Genomic DNA, 19,834 nt, shown 5'->3' with positions numbered 1-19,834 from the left:
TCATATTCTTTTATATATATGATTTACATTGTATGTTTATATTTATAATTTTGTAAACTTAATTATATTAATTGAATTGAAAAAATCTTGCTAATCTGAAATTCTCAAACGCAATTTAGAAAATAGATTTTTTCAGATTTTTAAAACTTGATTACTTTTGCAAGATTTACTTCTGGATTGAAATTATCAGATTAAACTTTAAAGGGATCCCTAAGTGTCAAGACAAGTTGTGTTCATATCATAGATAAACATTAGAAAATAAGTTAAAAGTTAATTAAACTTTCCAAAACAAATTATTGAATGAGATATTAACAAAAGCTTTTGTTGTTTTGCCATTATACTTCCGGTTGAGAGCCTAATTTTAGGCTCTCAAATCTGCATAGTTTTTTCCGTTAAAAAACATCTGGGTTCAATAATAAATGTTTTCGCTCACCGCAGAGTTTTTTAAACTCAGTTCAGTTTTACACAATCTGATTGGGTTTTTTCCTTCATATTTGTTATAAAAAACGTTCGCTGTAGCATGTTTTTGTTTTTTCTTTTATTGTTAAGTATTTGAGTTAGAATAAACTAGCATAATAAAAATTATAATTAATATAGCGAACTTTAAAATAGACAAGATGAATATTTTTCTTATAAAACATTTTTCTTTTTTTTATTGATGTTAAATATAAGCGCATTATTTAGACCGGATTTAATAAATAAAAATAGTCAAAGAGCCAAAACTTTCCTTTGCAAGAAACAAAATGGCATTAAAAATTAAGAAGTTTTTTGTTAATATCTCATTCAATAAATTGTTTTGGAAAGTTTAATTAACTTTTAACTTATTTTCTAATGTTTATCTATGATATGAGCACAACTTGTCTCGGCACTTGGGGATTTCTTTATAGTTGTCCTCAATGGCCACTCTTCTTTGTTTTCAGTAACTTCTGGGCTACCTTAAGGTTCTATCCTTTGTCTTGTAATGTATCTTATCTGTATTAATGATCTTTCTGACATCTAAAATGGTTTTATTTGCTAATAATACAACTTTATACTTCGATCTTGGTAAAATGTCATCACTTTTTGTTCGCTTTGAACAGGCAACCAAGATGAATAAATTTTTGTAAATTTTAAATGATGGAACAGAATGATGGAATGATGGAACAGAGTCTTGAGCTTCTGTTCCATCATTCTAAAAATGAATCTCTTTCTCTTTTTTACAAATACTATTATGGTTGCATTCATTTAAAATTTACAGTACTTATAGTTTTGATGGTTTTATAAATATAATGAAAGAAGATTTTGGTTGCATTCTGAAGATAAAAATCTTTACTTAAAGCAATTAGAAATATCTGGTAGAGTGAAAAAATTAAAATTGGAAATGTTCCATCAACACCATCAACTTCAATTCTGAATAAATACAGAAAGGAACACTAAAGTAGTAATGAGTAAGTAAGTGACAGTTATTATAAACCTTTAATAAATATTAACAAATGAAAAATTAAACAGTGAACAGTTGAGACTGTTAAATGAGTTAGTCAAGCAAAGTTGAGTACACGAAAAGCTGACACAGTGTTAACAACTTCAGATGGCTGGTTTTGATCTTTCTGCACCAATCCAATCAGCAACCCATATGGCAGTCATCAGAGAAGGTAAAAAAATACAAAAAAAATTGAGAAAAGAAGTAAAGTTTGAGAATTGGTGTTTTGATGAGAAAAAGGTAGCTAGAGTGGAACATCAAGTAGTTGTGATAAAGAGTGATAAAGAAAGGTATTGAAGAATGGAAAGTCAGAGACAATTTTTTAAAAAAATTACGAGAACTTTTGAATGAATATGGTTCATTGGGATCTATAAAAATGATCTTCCTTTAGGAGTGGATTGCAAAAATTGACGAATTAGCCTATATTAAACAATACATGTGTGTGTATATATATATATATATATATATATATATATATATAATATATATATATATATATATATTACTTAATCTATTTAAAAATTTGCAAGGATAATACTGGGGCACTTTTATGATTGTAAAATTATACACATTGTTTACAAAGTTATTATTAAAAATTATATTTACACATTATTGAAAGAAATTACATACTGTTAAAGTTTATATTTATAATGTAACAAATTTTATTATAAAACACAAGTTATAATAAAATATTTTTATTTTAAAATATATGAGAGTTTAAATTATATAAAAAGGTGTTTAGAGACACATTCTTAATGCCCCATTTTGTTAAAACAAAGTAAATTTTTAAATCTTCATTTTATTAAATCTTTCTGATAAAAATATGAAATCTGAAAAAAATAATTTTTTATAAGGATGCATGGCTACAAAAATAGCCAGTTTTTTTTTACAAGTGACAAAAAAGCGCTGACTTTTTGTGCACTTTTATATATCAAAATTAAATTTTTCAATGTGACAATATATCAATGTGACATTTTTTATATATCAAAATTAAATTTTTTAATTTTTTTTATTCATATTTTATATTTATTTTAACTTTGTTTAAAAGTTAAAACAGTTTAATTACGATTACTACACCTTTTCAAGATGTAATTAAGAACTTGAAAGTTGTAATTAAGAAATGTAAGATCTAATTTAGAACATGAAAGATGTAATTAAGAAACATAAGATGTAATTTAGAAGATGAAAGTTGTAATTGAGAAACATAAGATGTAATTTAGAACATGGAAGTTGTAAATAAGAAATCGTAAGATGTAATTGAGATTTATCTTCTCAATTACATCTTACGATTTTACGAGTTCTTTGTATTTTGAATTTTGTAGTCCTTATATACTTTGTAATTTAAGGCTGGAAATAATAATATAATATCAATAAAATATAAAAAGTCATGAAAAAGGCATTTGAGGTTTAGGCGGTAACTGGAAAAATCCTAATGCGTGTCAATTAAAACTTTCTTTTATTTTTGTTTGTGAAAAATTTAATTGAGATTTCAGATAAATAATAAATAAAACACAAATAATTTATTTACATAAAAATTTAAAATTTAAAAATTAAATAACGTCATTAAAAATCATTGCAACATTCAGTTAAGCACCAACTTGGACGTCTTCCATATTTAAAATCGTTGCATAATGCGTGGTCGTATGTTGTACGGCGCGTGTACAATTACCTCCCATTATTGTATTTTTTGCCACAGTAAAAATTCTTTCTAAATACTGCATTCGTTGTTCCATAATCCCAGCACTGAGTACAGGTGGAATGCGAATAATATTTTTAACATTTGTTTTTATTTTGGACCAGATAGCTTCCACTTGGTTTAACATTGGGCTGTAGGGTTCTAATCATAACAACTGAGTGGGTGAATTTTCACCCACTCAGTTTCCAAAACACCCTTTCAAACAAGTGTGACATGGAGCAATGTCTGTTATGACGACCAAATCCTCTAAGCAATTCCTGGATGTAATCCACTGGTTAAACAAAGCCAACATCCACTTGTTACAAGAGTCTGCTTTAAATGATCCTCTGCGAGTTTCCATCATGACAACATTTGTTGTTGATATAGCTGCAATCAAATGTATGTTTGCACCTTTTGAAGAAGAAATTTTTATTATTGCTCTTTTCCCTTGTTTAGCACGTCCTTGCATTTTTCTACAAAAAAGATTAAAATTTGTTTCATCTGACCAAACTATCTGATGACCATTTGTGATGTGTTCGTTAATGTTCCTAACATATTCAGCTCTTTTTTGTTTGTTTTCATTACTAATCATTGTAGTAGGCTCCTTGTGCACTTTTATAAATGAAAATAGTCTGCCATCGAGGCAATTGGCAATTGTGGTTGTGTTGACGCTAATATTAAATTGTCTTAATATCCTTGTTTTAATGTCACTTTCAATCCATCTTAGTGTTTCTTCGATTTGATTATTGGTTAATTTTTTTGGATTAAAACCACCTTTTCCAATAAAATTTAAATTTCCGCTGCGGATCCAATTGTATGCTGTCTTATATTTGACACCTAAAGTTTGCGCCAAAGTCACCCAATCCTTGTTTCGCTCAGCACATTCAATTACTTTTCTTCTATCATTCGATAAAGATAAAACATGTTTTTTTTCAACTTGTTCAGTTGTATGTATTTCATGTCTACAAATTGGATAAGGTGGTTCTGGTTGCTCTAGAAGTGGTTGTAAACAAATTTGGTGAAATAAATGCTTGCATGGATTCAATTTGATAACAAACTTTCTATTCATAGTGTATTGACAAATAACACAATGATCTTTCAATTCCATTACTGTATTACTGTATTGCTGGTGCATACAAATGCTAAATTTGATATTACTAACTTATTAAAATGCATGTCCAAGAAGATCTTTTATAATGACCTTTAAACTTACATTGAATTCACAATTACAAATAATTTATTCTCATTTACATATTACAATTTTTTAATTACAACTTTTGTTTTTCAAGTTACATGTTGTGATTTCTTATTTACATGTTGGTTTTCTCAATTAGATTTTAAAATTTCTTAATTACATGTTGTGTTTCTTAATTACATATTGGGACTTCTAAATTACATGTTGTATTTCTCAATTACAATTTACTTTTCTTAATTACAACTTTAAGCACAGTTACCTAATTTGAGTAAATTATAGTTATCGCGCCTATTTTTCAACATTTTTCAAGATTTCATGGTCAATTTTTCAAAATTCATTCAAGAACTTTTAGAATATTATTTTTCATTAAAGGAATCCCCAAGTGCTGAGACAAGTTGTGTTCATATCATAGATAAAAATTAAAAAATAAGTTAAAAGTTAGTTAAACTTTCCAAAACAAATTATTGAATGAGATATTAACAAAAGCATTTGTTGTTTTGCCATTATACTTTCGATTGAAAGCCTAATTTTAGGCTCTCAACATCTGGTTTCAATAATAAAAAAACATCTGGTTTAATATAAATAATAAATGTTTTCGCTCACCGCAGAGTTTTTTAAACTTAGTTTAGTTTTACATGATTAGATTGGGTTTTCCCCATCATATTTAGTCTGCGGTAGTTATAAAAAGTGTTCGCTGTAGCATGTTTTTGTTTTTTGTTAAATGTATCGTTAAGTGTTTGAGTTAGATAAACTAGCGTAATAAAAATAGTAATTTAGGCGAAGCGAACTTTAAAATAGACAAGATGAATACTTTTCTTAGAAAATAAGTAATAAATTTTTTTATATACAACACTACGTACAATATAATCCATGATGGTTAAATTTTGAAAGATTTAAAAATCTTTATTTTTTCAATAAATTGAGGAAACCGTTATAAAAATGATCTTATATATATTTTTAACTTATGTTTATAATAATTTATATTTCAGAAGTTGTTTTTAAAATGATCTAATATATACTTTTCAGATATATATATTATATATATATATATATATATATATATATATATATATATGTATATATATATATATATATATATATATATATATATATATATATATATATATAAAATTGATAATAAAAACTTGAATCTTATATTTTCGTTTAAACGCTAAAGGGGAAACCCCTGCAATTTAAAATTGACTTAAGTTTTTTGAAAGAAACTTTTTGTATTGACGTCAAATATAAGTGTATTAATCAGACCTGATTTAAAAAATAACAATAGTCAAAGAGCTGGAACTTTCCTTCGCCAGAAACAAAATGGCATTAAAAATCTAAGAGTTTTTTTGTTAATATATCATTCAATAATTTGTTTTGGAAAGTTTAATTAGCTTTCAACTTCTAATGTTCGTCTATGATATGAACACAACTTGTCTTGGCACTTGGATCCCTTTAGTTAAAGTATTAAAGTAAAAAAACTTGGTTAAAAGAAAAATATTTAGGGGTTGCACAGTATCAAGTTCGGTCATTTTGCCAATATAGTATTAATTTTTAAATTCTCGCTGCATTTTATAGATTTGTCAGCAAGAATGCAAGTGTAGTAAAAATATAAAATAAATACTAATTAACTCAATTAAAAGAAATGTAGCCTCTGATTGGAAAATCACTCGTTAAAAATTTGTTAAGGTAATTAATATACTAAAGTTAAGATAGTACATACTTATAAATAAAATGTACAAATCAACATTTTTTAAAAATATTTTTTTAAAAGCAATTAAAATTCTATTTTAATTGCTTTTAGATTTCCCATAAAATTTTTCTGTATATATCCTGGCATTTCAAAAATACTATTAACTTATTACTCTATATATACTCTATTATGGCAATGTAATGTTAATAGCTGCTACTTTTTACTGGAGTTTATTGATTTTTAAGCAAGCATGCAATTCAGAATGGCTATAAGTAGTACTGTATTACTTCAGTTTTAAATTTTCAAATTTTCAAGTGTACGAGTTAAAAAATGAAAAACTCCAGAGTGGGAAAAACTTTATACACAAGAAAAGATCATCAAGATGCAATCCTTGGAATTAGGGTCGACATTCGGCAATGTCGACCTAACTGCCGACCTTAAAGTGTTTGAGGTTGGCAGTTAGGTCAAAAAATTGCCGACCTTGTTTCTATGTTTTACGCTAAGACCTTTGTATCAAATTTTTTTTGCCGACCTGAGGCCGACCTCTAAAAGATTGAAGTCAGCAAATTATTGCTGACCTGATTTTTCCTAATTTCAAGGGTTGAAGATGAATTTATTGGATTTGGTTATGAAAAGGTTTAGCTGTTGGTTCAAAACTTCCACTAAAAAAGTTGTTCTTTTAAGAAGATATTTGCACCTCCAAAAAGTTGACAATATTAGTGGAAAAGAATCATCTTCAACCCATGATGTTTTTAACACAATTTTAATTGAGCTTAAAGAGACTTGGGGGAGAACAAGATTTCCAATCAAGCCAGACGTCACGACTACTTCTTAAAAGTGTTTGTTGAATGGAAAAGTATATAGAAAATAGAAAAAAGATGCACAGAGAAGACATGTAAAAAGTTCAGGACATCAATAAATAAGTTGTGTGATATTTCAGCATCTAAAGTCTACAAAATATTAAGGAAATCTCAAATTTCAACTTGGAAAAAGGAATGGCTATTCTTACAAAATCAGTGGAAATATCCACAGGTAAACAAAATTACTTATTTAGCTTTTCTATTTTGTTCGAGGTGTATAATATGTACAATTTTTGATATGTTTTTTTTAAGGTTGGCCACATGCTTGCTTGAGATTATTTTACACCAAAGAGAGAAAAAAGTACATGATCATACCGAACGTTTTGAACAGCAGAGAGCAGTGCATGATAATTCATCTAAAAGAAGAAGAGATATTATCACGAGTGAAGGAGTTGCAAAAAGCTTAGAAGATGACGAATTTTAAAAAACGATTGCCAGCCCTTATATCTCAGTTGAAACTAAAGACGGTAACTAAATTGTTTATTGAAGTTTCCGATTGTTAACACCTAAGCGTTAGAGGCGCAATGGCTATTGAAGCAAAAATAGTTAAAGCTGTTGGGGCTCTCTTTGAACAGTTTGCTATTTCAAAATTGAATGTTCATTGTCAACAAAAGAAAAAAACTGACATGCAGTGGTATTGCGAATTTGACAGTACAGCAGCGGATGCCACCCTTCAGTTGTGTTACAGGCATCTTTTGTTATCTAACTCAACAGTTAGTTGTCTTCATCTTGTTTAATGAATCTATTCCCGCAATCGAACGTTCTACTGCAGCTTTGAAATTGTTTAACATCAAAAGAAACAATCAAATCAAGATTGGAAAACCAATATTTTCACAAATTGAACAAAATAAAATTTCTGGTTTTGTGTCGCTGATTAGGCCAGATTCCTAACTACTGTTTGATTTACTCAAAATGAAACCTAATCGAGTGGATTGGTTGCAATTACTTGTTGAATATTGGACAAAGATGAAGGACTATAACTATGGTAAAAAAGTCGAGTTTTTAGAAGTGGTTAATGACTGCGCTGCGCTTTTACCATTGTTTTAGGCAATTTTGTACATTAGTAACATATTATTTCTGTCATGTGCAACTCTTAAATATTTTTCTTTCACCCCAGTTTTTTTACCTGTAATACTTTACTTAATGAGAAGTAACATTCTAAAAGTTCTTGAATGAATTTTGAAAAACTGACAGTGAAATCTTGAAAAATGTTGAAAAAAAGGAGCGAAAACTACAATTTGTTCAAATTAAGTAACTATGCTACTCCTAAATAATGTTTGATTGTCCCAAAATTTTACAATAATCATTTTTTAATCATTATGCACCTCACACAAAAAGTTTAACTCAAAATTTAAAAAAAACCTGGAAGTGGGACACCCTAAGCAAATATATCAATGAAGGCAAAGCACCTTGCTTTGCTTTGTGAGCTTTACATATAGGAAGTTTTTTAGTTAAATTTAAAAAGGTGATATCCATTTTAATATTACTTTTAATTATTTTTTGTTAACTTCTAATTAATTTTTTTGCATGGTAGGTAAAAGTTTAAAAAGTATGATACCTAATTAGTGTGTGCCAAAAGTCACTTAACATATTGCACTTTGTACTAGGCACAAATAGCTAAACTAAGATTATGACTGTTGCAATGAGAATATGAAGCTTTTTCATTCAGATTTAAAATACAAGAGGACAAACCTTTAGTGAGACCATCAATTGTTCCAGCACCATCATATAAATGTCCTTTGCAATTCTTGTTATTTAAAGAAAAATTTGAAATACTTTTTAACGAAGCATAAAATAATCCTTAACTAGTAAGTTGTTCCTTACTTTAACTAAGGCTTTATCAGCAAAAATAGAAAAAATCTTAAAAATTTCAATTTTTTTTTATTGTCAGTAATAACTTCTTTAAAACACTTTATTACCTATTGATTTGATGTTGTCTTAGATATGTAAGAAGCATTTGTTTTGATAATATCTAAGTTGATCTTGAAGAATTTAACACCAGCTTTAACACGGAAATGTTTTAAACACTTGATTTTTAAAAAAACTAAATACTTTACGAGAGTCGACAAGACTCGTATCTTTACAAGAAATTATATTTTTTTGTAATATACCTTTCAAAGAGATTAATTTTTTTTTGTCATTCTGTAGCATGATGTTTTAACTTCATGATTAAGTTTTAAACTAAAACTTTTAACATCTAACATTAAGCAACATTTGAAATATCAGCAATAAACATATATTTCAGGGTGTATGTATTAAAGGACATCCAACAGTGTTTTTTTATAAATAAAAACAAATACTTCAAAATAAAATATTGATAGCCAAATTGAATCCATCAACCATTTCATTTAGCGCTATTTAGCTACCATCAAACACTCTTTGTTCTTGCTGAATGCATCCTTTTACTGTATTTGTTTCATGCTCTAAAAACTTGTTAATGATTTAGAATTCTCTCCCTTCATGTTTTCCTGACTTTTTCCTAACTACGGTTTTCTTTTTATTTTACAATATTTATTGTTTTCTGGTAACTAAATTATTGGTTGCTTGCAGACTCGTTTGTTTTTTAAAGTAATTTTTAAAAAATGATGTTGTCGAGGTAGAAGATAATAGAAGAGAAGGTGGATGATGAGGAAGAAGAGGATGGTAGTTATGATGATTGTGATCATGATAATATATTTATATGTAATTAAAATTATTTTTAGACTTTCTATATTCTCTACAATACTCATTAAGTGATGCTGCTTATAATGATCTTGATAAATGGTTTTCTATCCAAATAAAAAATGCTACAACTAAAAATTTTCGAGAATCATGGTGGAGACTTCCTCTACAATTTTATGATTTACAAAAAAGTCTCTTTGAAGGAACTAAACAATCACTTGGTATTTTTTTTTTTTTGTAAATGTTTTTATTTAAATTGATTACTTGTTTTGTTGCTTTTGTTAACAATACTCATTTATATTGGCTTGTATATACTCATTTATGTTGGCTTGTATAATAAAAACAAAATAGTTTACTATTTCGTTTTTGATATTCATTTATGGTTGTTTTTTTTTTTTTTTAAAAATGCTAATTTATTATATTTTTCAAAAATACATATATTACTATTTTTAAGGAATTTCTGTTGGTGTTGCATTTATTGTTATACTTCTTACAACATGGAACATCCTTCTTAGTATTTATTCAATCATTACAATCACTTTTATACTTTCTGTAACAATTGGTGTGTTAGTTCTGTGTGGATGGCATTTAAATATTATGGAGTCAATTATTTTTTCTGTGGCAGCAGGTTTGTCAGCAGATTTTACACTGCACTATAGTATAGCCTATCTTGCTTCTTCCATAAAAGATAACAAAGTTGAAAGAACTTTGAACTCTTTGAAAAACATTGGACCTGCTGTTTTAATGGGTGCTATTACTACATTTATTGCTGGTATGATATTAAAATTTTTATAATATATCTATTACGGTTTATAATATATATTACGGTACGAATATTACGATTGTTTAAAAAAAAAATGTTATGAAAAATTACAATTGTTTCAATAAAAAAAAAGTTGTCAAATGTTAAAATTTTTTTGATAATGTTTTTGCAACGTACGAAAAGTAACATACTTTGGGTTTTTGAATAACTTTTTGTTGAAAAACCAAAATAATTAAACTCAAAGATTCAAGTTATTTATGTTAATTATGTTAATTATGTTGCCAGTTATGTTTATGTTGAACTATTTAATTTAATTATGCTGCAGTTAATTGGAATTATTATTATTATTATTGTATTGAAATATTATTATTGTATTGGTATTGGAATTGGTATCAACAAAAATAAGAAACAGTCACTATTATATTTATTTTTGTTCAAACAGAAATGTGTAAAATTTAATTGAGACTAACTTATTAATAGAAAAATAATGTATTTTAAAAACGATATTTTAAATATATTATTTTTTAATTTAATTTAATTTAAAAAATTTATTTCAAGTTGATTTTTACAAGTTAGTTTTAACATTAAAACTAACTTAAATCAACACATTTAACTTTATAGATAGTACACTTACATATAAGTGTCATGAAATATTACGGTTGTTTCAAAAAAAAATGCCATGAAAAATTACTATTCAATAAAATTATCCAATAAAAAAAAAATTATAATAATACAATCCTTGCTAAAGATATAGGTCAGTATAAAATAAAACGCAATTTTAAAAATAACAAATTTTACAAATGCAATTATTACCATATCTTTATATGATTTTTGAACACCTAAAGACTTTTTGGGAACATGGTCTCGTTATCTAGAGCATTCCAGAGCAAGATGGCTCTATATAATGTACAGCATGTATCATTATATATAAAGCCTTTAGGAGGTAGTTGCAAACAGCAATTGCAAATAGTATTAGTTGCAAACAACTATCGCATTACTGTAGACATTCCTATATTAATAAATGTCTACCCTCTCACTGACTCCTCTTCTTTACATCTTCTAGGATTATCGTTTACTACTTTCATGGAAACCATATATACAATTAATTGCTAAATTAGCATCTGGTAAGATTGTTCCATCAACTAAAACTCAATCTAACTTGACTCGTCATTCAGCAAAGTCTCTTTCTTTTACTGCATCTGTCCCTGCATGCTCTAAAAACTTTTATTTGTGTAGTTTTTTTTCCTGCACTTCAAAGCTTTGGAACACTCTCCCATCTTCATGTTTTCCTTACTCATAGAACCTTCAACTTTTCAAGTCTTCTGTCAACTGTTTCTATGCTCTATAACTTCCTTGCTGCCACTATTAAGTTGGGAATGAATCAGAATAGAAAAAAAGAAGTAGTAGATGAAAATCTAAGAACACATAAAAAAGAGGATTAAGTGAGAGGGTTGTCGTTCATTAAAGAATGTCGACAGTACTGCAATAGTTGTTTGCAGTAAATAACTGAGTTTTATTGGAGTTAAAATTTACAAGCCACTGTGAGCCTCGATATGTTACAGAAGTGAGATCTGATTCAAGATTGGCTGCCTGTTCTAAGCGATCAAAAAAAGAAGAGTTTTTGTCAAGACTACTTTAGATGTAAGGTTGTCGGGAAAATCATTAATGTAGATAAGAAACAAAACAGGACCAAGGATAGAACCTTGAGGTATCCCAGAAGTTACTGGAAATAAAGAAGAGTGTTGGCTTTTAAGGATGACTTTAATAAAACAGTTAGAAAGAAACAATTTGATAATCTCAAAAACCTTCCCAGATAAACCAAATGAAGCAAGCTTATGGAGAAGATAAGCATGCCAAACTTTGTCAAAAACTTTAGTTATGTCAAGAGCAATAGCCCTAGCCTCTCCACCTCCACCTAATGCACGATAAAATCTTTCAGTCACAGCAGTTAACAAGTTAATGGTAGAGGATCGAAAACTGTATTAATTGTATAAGAGTAAGTTATTTGACTCAAGATTGGATGTGAGACATTTGTTTATCAAAGACTCAAAGACCTTGAAAATAACAGAAAGAAAACTGATCAGACAATAATTGGAGGGGTCAGAATGTTCACCAGAGTTTTTGAAAATTGGAACAACAAATGTCATTTTCCATCAGGCAGGAAAACAAGACTCAGTCAAACATTTATTAAATAGATAAGGTAAGTCCAAAAAGTAAGTACGAAATGAAAGATTTATAGAGATCATTGCATGGTCACTACCTAAGGAAGGAAAAAGATAAACTGAACACAAGCTAGGATCAGAGACAAGACATAGATCAAGGAGTGAAGATAAATGATTAGGTTTGTCAAAAAAAATAAGTCACAAAGTTAACTATCTGAGTAGGTGATTGAAAAATGTAGAAGTAATAGGTTTTGTTGTCAACAGGGTCTGTGACATTAGAGTTAAGTCATTCAGTGTGATGAGCATTAAAGTCACCAATAATAACAATATTGGCGGAGGGGTAAAAAGAAAGAGCATGTTTAATTTGATCAGATATTACATCTAAAAGAGTGCAGTCTTGGGAAGAAGGATAACAATAAAGAACAAAGAAAAAGGTGATAATGAAGAGGTACTAAGCAGAATCACATAAAAGGATTCAAATCTGATTATACTCGAAAATAGATGAATTGATGTATATGTATACCTCCAAGCCTAGCATGTGACTATTGGAGTCTTTACGAATCATAGGATAGTACCCATCAACACTGAAATCTAAAGAAGGAATTGAGGAATTTAAATTAGTCTCACTAGGAGCAAGCAAGAGGTAAGATTCAACTGATGGAAGGTTGCTTTGCAGACCACAAATATTTGAAAAAGGTATATTAAAACCGTTAGTTGGTGGGGATGGTTTTATATGTTTAAAGAGAACTTGACTCGTTTAAACTTAATTTAAATTTAAAGAGAACTTGACTCATTCTTAGATAGAAAACAACCTCCAAAGCAACGAGCTATGCTATTGTCTCAGTCTTGTTAATTAACCCTAAGTTGTTACATATAACAATTCATCGTAACATGACAGTTCACCGCTACAATGCACATTAAAAGTATTTATAGGGACACCATCCATAGGCAACATGACATTGTTAATACTTTGATATTTTGCTGCTGTTAATGGAATCAGCCTCTCTGAGAGCTACCACAGAGTTCTGGAAATCTTACTACAAGCCCGCCTCAGAACCATTTAACTGAGTTTTAAAGCTGTACCCTTATTTGGAGATAACAGGAAGAGTTGCATAGCCACTATCAAGGAGGCACAAGTAAAAACCTATGAGTAGAGTCAAGATCCAGCATTCATCATCCTAGGCAGGAAACAATGTAACACAGATTTACATCTTTGCCAACCTAATAGATGAAGAAGAGGTTTAAGACTGGTCAGCAGAATTATTCTGCTTACCCCTAAAGTCTTTGACTAGGAGGCCTCCTAGATGACAGTAGCTGAATGCAGTTAACATCTGCCCAAGATGAGTATTTTTTTTGAGACGTTATCTCTAGCCTTTACTCAACCAAGGAAGGGAATTTTTAAGTCAGTGTTTGTTTCTTCTAGCATTTGCCTAAAAAAGTACACCCACAAGGCAGCAGGGCATGGGGCAGGTAGTACTGAGTTGCATGATACTAGTAGCAGGGTGATCATGATGATCTTAAACCTGACCTGACCTGAATTTAAACTATACTTAAAGCTTTTTTATGAACTCTATTAATTAGTTTGTATTATTTAATACAAACTAATAAATAGAGTTCATTTAATTTATTTTTTAAGTTAATATATTAGTATTTATTAGTCATCTTTTTTTGAACAAAACTTTCAAATTAGAGGGCGATAAGAAAAGTTAAACAAAAAAAACAATAAACAGCAAAATAGATTTATCACGTGAATAAAAATTTGTTATGCGTGAAAGTGAAAACATTTACCATTAGCTTACTGCATAACTATTTAATGTATTTCCCCACTTTAGATCTTTATCAATTGTTGTATCTGGTAGTTAAACCTTATCGAAGGCAAAAATGTTTCTATGGCCTATTTTTAGCGATAGATTTTTTGTCTTTTTTAAGTCAACTAAAAGAAATTTGAACTTATCTGTGTTAGCGACCATAGATTTAAACTGAAACCAATTGATGGTGTTGGTTGCTTCTTTTTGGAAATTAAAAATAACCTTCTCAAAGCTATAATCACAAGCATAAATTGTGTTATCATCCGCAAAGTTCTCTTAAGGCTCAATAAATATCATGATTTGTTCATCTAAAATAATTTCAAAAACTTTAGAGAAGGCTGGTAGAATATTAATTGAACAGTTGTAGTTCAACTTGTCTGGTGGGTCATTCTTCTCAAAACACTGTATAGCATCAGCCATTTTTAGAAGTGACGGGAATTTACCATTATGGATATTATTATTTATGCAATCTGTAAGACTGTCCCTAAAGTGAACCATATAAGATTTTAATATAAAAGTTGGTATATCACCACTAATCTTTTTCTTATTGCTCATAGACCCTATAATTTTTGTATTATCATCAGGTATAATTTGGCGGAACTGGAAACTATGTGTGAATTTTTTATTTATGTTTATTATACTGAGATGATCAATATACTTTTTAATAACTGCATCAACTGGGTCTAGATAGCAAGAAAATAAAGAAAAATGTATGAGGTCTGTACTACTAGATGGCACTGCAACATTTGTGAAATAATTTAGTTATTAAAAATAAAAAAAGTCAACAAAGAGTTGTCAGAGATAATATTACCATTTTCAACGAAAGTTATGCATTCTTTAAAATTTCCTGATTTATCTGAAAGGTTTAGTTAACTTCTAGAGAAATGTATCTGAAATCGAGAGCATGTTAATAAGCCCAAAGTAAATTTTCTTTAGTTTACAGTTCAAATTTACCACCCTGTTTTTTTGTTTTTTGTACATTAGCCCCAAAGTATCAGATTTATCATTAAGGAATTTTTTATATAATCTAGAGCGGACCATAATTGCTTTTCATAAGTCTTTAGTTATAAAAGGTTTATTATTACCTCTAAGTATTTTAAACTTAGGAGGGGCATACAAATATTTTGCTGAATATCTCAATGAATGAATATCTAAATATTATTTTTCAGGTATTTGGCCCTTAATTACCCCATAAGCAAATAGTAAGTGACAGGGACCCTGGCCCTGGCTAAAAATGAGACTTTTTGCAAACCCAGCCCTGGCAAAGTTATAAGATTTAGGCGGGGTTGATACCTGGCGCTAGAAAAAAATTTATAATACTTAATATATTATAATTTTATGCTAACATTTACTATTTATAAAATACTGGCATACATTTATATATTTTTAAACTCTTATTTATTTCCAACAAGATTGCAGGCAACCACTATTAAGCTATCAGTTACTTTAAAATTGAGAATAAGTTAAAATACTAGAAAACGTACAACTGAAGACTTAAAAGGTTGTAAGTTGTAAGGTTTTTTTTTATGTTCAAGGAAAAAACTGGATTAATAAAAGTTTTGTAAGCATGAGGGGACAGATACAGTAAAAGGATTCGACTTGTTAAATAAAAAGACAAGCAAGAATGAGTTTTGGTTTATTGTTATAGAGATGATAGTTCGTTTGAGCATTGACCATGATTATATTTGTAGAAAAAAGAAAAAAATGCAACCTTGCAACAATGGGAAAGTGGCTCAAGCTTGGCAGATAAAGCAGCTCTAATTACAATGTGCTTTTAGACTTTGTCTGAGAGTAAGAAGGTTGTTATTTGTCAATATAGGAATGCAAACAATATTGCAATATTTTTTCTCAGTAAATAAATGAGTTTTGTTGTCTAAAAAAAATTGTGGATTTTAAGTCCAGAAATAAAATCCATAAGCCACTGCTAGCCTTAGGCTGTTACAGAAGAGAGATCAGAGTTGTTACAGAAGAGAGTGTCGGCTGCTTGTTCTAAGCAATTAAAAAGTGAGGATTTTTTGTCAAGACAAGAGTGTAAAGTTGAGTCGTCAGCAAATAGAACCACTTTAGATTTCATGAAGATCATTATTGTAGATAAGAAACAATACAGGAGCAAAGATAAAACCTTGCATTACCCTTAAATCTATTTGAAATAAAGAAGAGGATAGGCCTTCAAGAATAACTTTAATACTGCAGTTAGAAAGAAATATTTTAATAACCTCAAAACCTTATATAAAGAAACTAATTACAGAGTGAAGACTAATCATAGGATAACTTGTAGGATAGTTAAAAAAGTCAAAATGTTTTCTTGAGTTTTGAAAAATTGCAGCTACTTGTTTAGCACTTTTTAAAAGTTTAGCAAAAATTGAAGAGAGTCTTGGAGAACACTTTTTTAAGACTATGATGGAAATCTGTTCTGGAGCACAAATTGTAGAAATGTTTAATTGAGAATTAACTTTAGCATTGAAAGCCAGAATGATTTCAATGTTTAACAATGGGTTAATCTGTTTAACTGTCAGGAAGAGTATGGCCATTATATTCAAGAGTCAATTTAGAGTAAGATTTCTTTGCAAATAACTCTGCTTTATTCTGGGGAGAAGTAAAAAGATCAGACAAATAAATTAGAGGTTAAATGTTAGACTTACTTTAGTTAATCAGATTATTGAAGACTAACCAATATCAAAACCATCTGAGATAAGATACAAGATTTAGTAAAATGAGAATAACAAAGCTTAACATCAGCCTGGACTTTTTAACATTGGCTTCTTGCAATAATAAAAGGACATTTGTTCTTAAGAGAGATTTTCTTGTAAAAAAGATGAAAAAAATTATTAATATTTAATAAAGCAACTGCTCAAGATGGTGAAAAATATGGAGTAGAATGAATGATGGTGAAAAATGTGGAGTAGGCTTGACTTGAAATTGAAGAGGAGTAATAAAAGCTTCCCAACTTTTATTTCAGAAGGAATAAAAGCTTTTAAGATGCACTTTATGCATACATAATATGGATATAAACATATGTGTTTGCTATTTGTTTAGATGCTGGCATACAATACCCTTTCATTGTTATATAAACTTTAGTATTTATATGGTGTAGTATTTTCCGAAAGAGAAGATGATCAGCTGGATGTGTTGTGTGACTCTAGCAAGACAAGTAAAGGAGGCATAATCTTAGACAGATTAGAAAAAATGTTGTATTGAACAACGTTTGTTAGAAAAGATTAAAGTAATTTAGGTATCAGCATGTAGAGTCAAAATGGTAGTCGTAGAAATAAGAAAAGTTGAAGAGAGTGCCTTACATATTGTATGAATGAGCTTTAGTTAAGAAAAAAAATGCTCTTGATTGTTTATATTAGAGAAACAGCATAAAAGAGAAAGGCTAAAGCCTGATGATCATCATCATGATCATGATCATGATAATGATCATCAGGCTTTAGCTTTCCTCTTTTGTGCTGTTGAAGATAATGATGATGATCATCATCATGATAATGATGATGATCATGTTGATCATAATGATTTTTATATATGCATATATATACAAAGTATAACATGAATTTTGAATTAAAAAAATATACTTTAGGATGTATAAATGTTTATGCAGCCCAGGTCACAAACCTGGCCCCAGCTATATTTTATCAAAACCTGGCTCCTGCCCTGGTCAAATATCAACCCCTGGTCACTTACTATAAGCAAGGAGTTCTGAGTTCGATCCCCACCACGTCCCTGGTAGTACTGGGCTTAACTTATTTCTCCGTGCAGTGGTCTACGTCAAGGTTCATGTTTTGGAGTTATAAAGTTGAGAAAGGATTGTAACCACAACTAAAGTAGCCTCCTTGACTGTAGTGGCCTTCATTGCCTTGGGGAGGTGTATTGGAATTTAAAAAAATCAAAATTTAGATTAAGATTATCATTGATACTTGGTAGGTAAGTTTAGTGATCCAAAACACATGGGAATTTCTATCAAATAGACTTCAAATATGCAACAAAGTTCGTGGCTAATCTACCAGATTCTCGCGTATTAAGGTGGAAACCATGTAGCCCCAAGTGTTCATTAGACAAATTTGAGTTATCAATAATATTATAATTACTCAGCTTTAAATTATCGACTAAAGATATTGTAGTAAGTTGAGCTTTTGAATTATTGATTGACAAATTGTTGTAGATAAGGTTGTTGAACAAGATGGGTTCGATTTAAAAAGATCTTTTAATTTTTTTATGGCAATTTCACATTAATTATTTCTTCCAATATGACGGACAATTTTAGGTTTTTTTTTAAAGGGGAATTAGATTAAAATGCATGCCTTTTATGGTAGCACTTCTAAAGATTCTATTTTTAAATTTATCTAACTTATGCATTTTTTTTTTTTTTTGTTAACCATTAGGACAGAGTCTCCACATATTAAAGTTGTTCCTATTGGCCATTTATAATTGCTAGTTTGGTTATCATAAGGATAAACTTTGTCAATAACAACATTGCTTACTTGTTTTCATAATTCTTTTTTTTTTTACCTTTTTCCATTCCTTTTTTTGCAATAACCGAGCGAGCTTCTTGTTTTTGTGCAAGATTTTTATAATTTAAAAAATAAGAATCCTTTTTTTTTTTATAACCAAGTTTTTAATATTTTAAACTTGTATTTTAATTGAAAATTTATTTCATTATTAATAGAAATTGTTGATTAAGCTGGTTCGGAAATATTAGACTTTCTGTAAATTTAAATATTTAACGTTTAACTGATAAAAAACTAACTTGTTACTTAAACAATCTTTACTTTTTTTTTTTTTTTTACAATTGTATTATTAACATCATCTTTTTGAAAGTTGGCATTAATAGTTTAATCTTTTCTTAAATTTATTGAATTTTGATTTAATGGGATTAATAATATCATCTAAAGAGTTAACCTTTGAATTGATTTTAAATCAGACAGAAGTGATTTGATATAAAACTTATTAAATAAGACACTGATAATTTTCCTTAGTTCTGATAACTCTTCTTTTAGAAATGCTTCTTCTTCTTTTAAGACTGATGTTCAATAGTTTTAAAAAGTTTATTCTTTTTATTTTGATAAAATGTTTAATACACCGGTTGAAACTAATCATCAAATATTTATCATGAATCAGTTTAGATCAATCAATGTCCATCATGCATCAGTTTAGATCAATCAACAAATGTCCATCATGCATCAATTTAGATCAATCAATAAATGTTCATTATGCATCAGTTTAGGTCAACTGATGAATTGCCTTAAATTTTAAAAAATTGCAAACTTTTCAAAACAATTACCAAGAATTCTTCATTTTGTTTAATTTGGAGCAGATAAAACTCCTAAGCTGTAGTAAAAGCTACTTATCTAAGCTGTGGTGAAAGCAACCCTAACTTACCTTGGAGAAGGAAGACTCTGATAGACATTTTAGAAACAAAACAAATCTTTTCTTAAATTATCATTAAATAGAAAGTGTCAAATAATGATCTATAATATAAACACACTTGTCACTGGTTTCCTGATTTTGTAATGCTGTAAAAATCATACCATAAAGATAGAGCTACTGTTGCAATATTGCTCATA

The 19,834-nt window shown here is 28.8% G+C and overlaps 1 protein-coding gene across 1 annotated transcript in view; it reads left to right on the top strand.

The window, feature by feature from the left end:
- The window catches only part of LOC100211610 (protein dispatched homolog 1), a 35,853-nt gene that overhangs the window by 13,606 nt on the left and 2,413 nt on the right, over nt 1-19,834 (top strand). Inside the window, exons 4-5 of the mRNA XM_065816499.1 lie at nt 9,582-9,761; nt 9,995-10,312. Of these exons, the coding sequence (XP_065672571.1) occupies nt 9,582-9,761; nt 9,995-10,312 (498 nt within the window). The remainder of the gene's footprint in view (nt 1-9,581; nt 9,762-9,994; nt 10,313-19,834) is intronic.

The sequence above is a fragment of the Hydra vulgaris genome, chromosome 13 (genome assembly GCF_038396675.1).
Source record: "Hydra vulgaris chromosome 13, alternate assembly HydraT2T_AEP".
Classification (NCBI taxonomy): domain Eukaryota; kingdom Metazoa; phylum Cnidaria; class Hydrozoa; order Anthoathecata; family Hydridae; genus Hydra; species Hydra vulgaris.
The sequence above is the reverse complement of the archived record's forward strand: the minus strand, read 5'-3'. Positions and strand labels throughout refer to the sequence as shown.